Here is a 2,962-nt window from a genome sequence, read left to right on the forward strand (position 1 = left end):
ATGGACCTCAAGCTCAATCTAAAGCTCAGGCCAAGCTTCTTCTTCTCATTTCTGATTTTCATCTTCCTTCTCCAAAAACCTAATTTGGGATCAGCATCTAATAGTACTAAATGTATACCCACCGAGCTCCAAGCTCTTGTCACCTTCAAACAATCACTTACTGATCCTTCTGGTCGACTCTCTTCTTGGTCCGGACCTGACTGCTGCAACTGGCGCGGTGTTCTCTGCGACAGCAGAACAAGCCGTGTCATCAAGATTGATCTCAGAAACCCAAATCAACTAGTTTACTTCGATGAGTCTGAAAGTAGTTGCTTGGGGGGGAAGATACATCCATCTCTGACAAGTCTCAAGTTCTTGAGCTATCTGGACTTGAGTTCAAATGATTTCAACGGCCTTGAGATCCCCGAGTTCATCGGCCACATCGTTAGTCTAAGATACCTGAATCTTTCATTCTCATCCTTCTCTGGTGAAGTTCCTGCCGTTCTTGGAAATTTGTCGAAGCTCGAGTCTCTTGATCTGAACACTGGATCACAGCCTTCCTTTTATTCGTCTGCGTTTGAGTTGCGGGCAAGCAACCTCGGGTGGCTTTCGGGTCTGTCCTCTTCACTGACGTACCTAAACATGGGGTCTGTGAGTCTGATCGGTGCCGGTGAAACATGGTTACATGATTTCAGTAAACTCTCGAAGCTGAAGGAGTTGCATCTGTACAGCTGTGGGCTCGGGAACTCACCTCTCTCTTTGTCCTCGCCTGCGAAGAATCTGAAGCTTCTTGAAGTTCTTGATTTGTCTCAAAACTCTTTCAGTTCGCCCATACCAAACTGGCTATTCGATCTCACCAGCCTCAAAAAACTACTCCTCAGACGGTGTGAACTCGAAGGCTCGATACCTTCCGGATTCAAGAAGCTGAAGCTTCTAGAGAAACTAGATCTGTTCGATAACAGACTCACGGGAGAACTTCCAGATGTTTTCGGATACCTTCCTCAACTGAAGTATCTTGACCTTTCGATAAACGATCACCAAGGTCAAATCCATAGGTTTCTTGACTCCTTCTCCATAAACAAAGTCAATAGCTTGGTTTATCTCGATCTTCGTTTCAACAAGTTAAACGGAACATTGCCTGAGTCGCTTGGAGCGTTGAGGAATCTAGAGTTTCTGGATCTTTCATCCAATTTCTTCACGGGTTCGATCCCTTCCTCGGTGGGAAACATGTCATCGCTGAAGAAACTTGATCTTTCTTTCAATGCCATGAACGGGACGATCGCTGAAAGCTTCGGGAAGCTTGAGGAGCTCGAGGAGCTATACTTGATGGAGAACAGGTGGGAAGGTGTTCTGCTAAAGTCTCACTTCGTCAATCTGAGAAGCTTGAAAAGAATCTATCTCACAACTGAACCAGACAGATCTCTCGTCTTTAAGGTACCATCTACTTGGGTTCCTCCTTTCAGACTAGAGCAGATCAACATCGCGAACTGCCAGATCGGCCCTTCCTTTCCAATGTGGCTTCAAGTACAAGACAAACTCAACTTTGTCACTCTCAGGAACACTGGGATTGCGGATAAAATACCACACAGCTGGTTCTCGGGTATAGCTTCTCATGTAACTGAACTGATTCTAGAAAACAACAGAATCAAAGGTACATTACCTCATAATCTTGTGTTCCCAATGTTAAGGACCATTGATTTGAGCTCCAACAACTTCGAAGGCTCTTTTCCTCGCTGGACGACAGACGCAGCATAGATTTATCTTTACCAGAACAACTTCTCCGGTTCTCTTCCTCTTAACATCGACGCTTTGATGCCAAGTGTGGCAAAAATGTACCTCTTTGATAACAGCTTCACCGGAGAAATCCCACCGTCTCTATGTGAAGTCACCGGACTGCGAATCCTCAATCTAAGAAACAACCGTTTCTCTGGTGGTTTCCCAAAATGCTGGCAAAGTTCGTCCAGCCTTTACGGAATCGACGCGTCTGAGAATAACATATCAGGCGAAATACCAGTCTCTCTCTGTGAGATGTCTTCTCTCAATGTCTTGCTTCTGAACCAGAATGCATTGGAAGGTAATATCCCAGACGCGTTTCAGAACTGCTCTAGTCTTACACACATTGATCTTGGAGGAAACAAGCTGACCGGGAAACTTCCGTCGTGGCTAAGTAAGGAGCTTACTCTGTCCATGCTTCGTTTGCAGAGTAACTCCTTTGATGGTCAAATCCCAGATGATCTCTGCAACGTCCAGAAACTACACATTCTGGATCTCTCAGAAAACAAACTATCCGGTCCCATTCCAAAATGCATGGGGAGTCTAACAGCCATCGCGCAAGGGGAAACCTCCCAGGGGTTTCAGGATATTGTCTCCGGAGTTACAAGAACTAGTAAATACCAAGATATACTCGATAGCATAAATCTTTCTGGAAACAACATAACCGGAGAAGTTCCCGCGGAAATATTGAAGCTCTCTTACCTTCGAATCCTGAACCTATCAGGAAACTCCATCTCAGGAAGTATTCCCGGGAAAATTTCGAAACTTGGTCACTTGGAGACGCTTGATCTATCGAGAAACAGGCTGTCTGGTGTAATTCCTCATGGCTTGGCAGCAATATCTTCACTGCATACGCTGAATCTTTCGTTCAATAAACTGGAGGGGAGCATACCTAAGCGTCTGAAGTTTGAAGATCCGTCCATTTACACTGGGAATGAGTTACTATGTGGGAAACCACTTACTAAAAAGTGTCCAAGGAAGCATCCGACTGTTGTAGTTAATTGAGCATAAGGTGCTAAGAAAATGTACGTGTCCAATATTAATAATAAAGTTACCAGCTCTACGCTGACGATGTTGTGTCTGTTTGAGTCATGGCTTCTAACTTCTACAAAAAAAAACAAAAAGAACCTTGCCATTGTAAAAGTTCCAATAAAATATTTGAAGAGATATAATACCATCATGCCGACAGAGTATTGAATCTGCGATCGCT

The 2,962-nt window shown here is 44.4% G+C and overlaps 1 protein-coding gene across 1 annotated transcript; it reads left to right on the top strand.

Annotated features, from left to right (window-relative positions):
* On the top strand, positions 1 to 2,757 carry LOC108845369 (receptor-like protein EIX2). Its single transcript, XM_057006388.1, is given in 1 exon segment — positions 1 to 2,757. A coding segment is annotated over 1 exon segment (2,757 nt).
* The last annotated feature ends 205 nt before the right edge of the window (positions 2,758 to 2,962 follow it).

Source organism: Raphanus sativus, chromosome 3 (genome assembly GCF_000801105.2).
Source record: "Raphanus sativus cultivar WK10039 chromosome 3, ASM80110v3, whole genome shotgun sequence".
In the NCBI taxonomy this organism is placed as follows: Eukaryota; Viridiplantae; Streptophyta; class Magnoliopsida; order Brassicales; family Brassicaceae; genus Raphanus; species Raphanus sativus.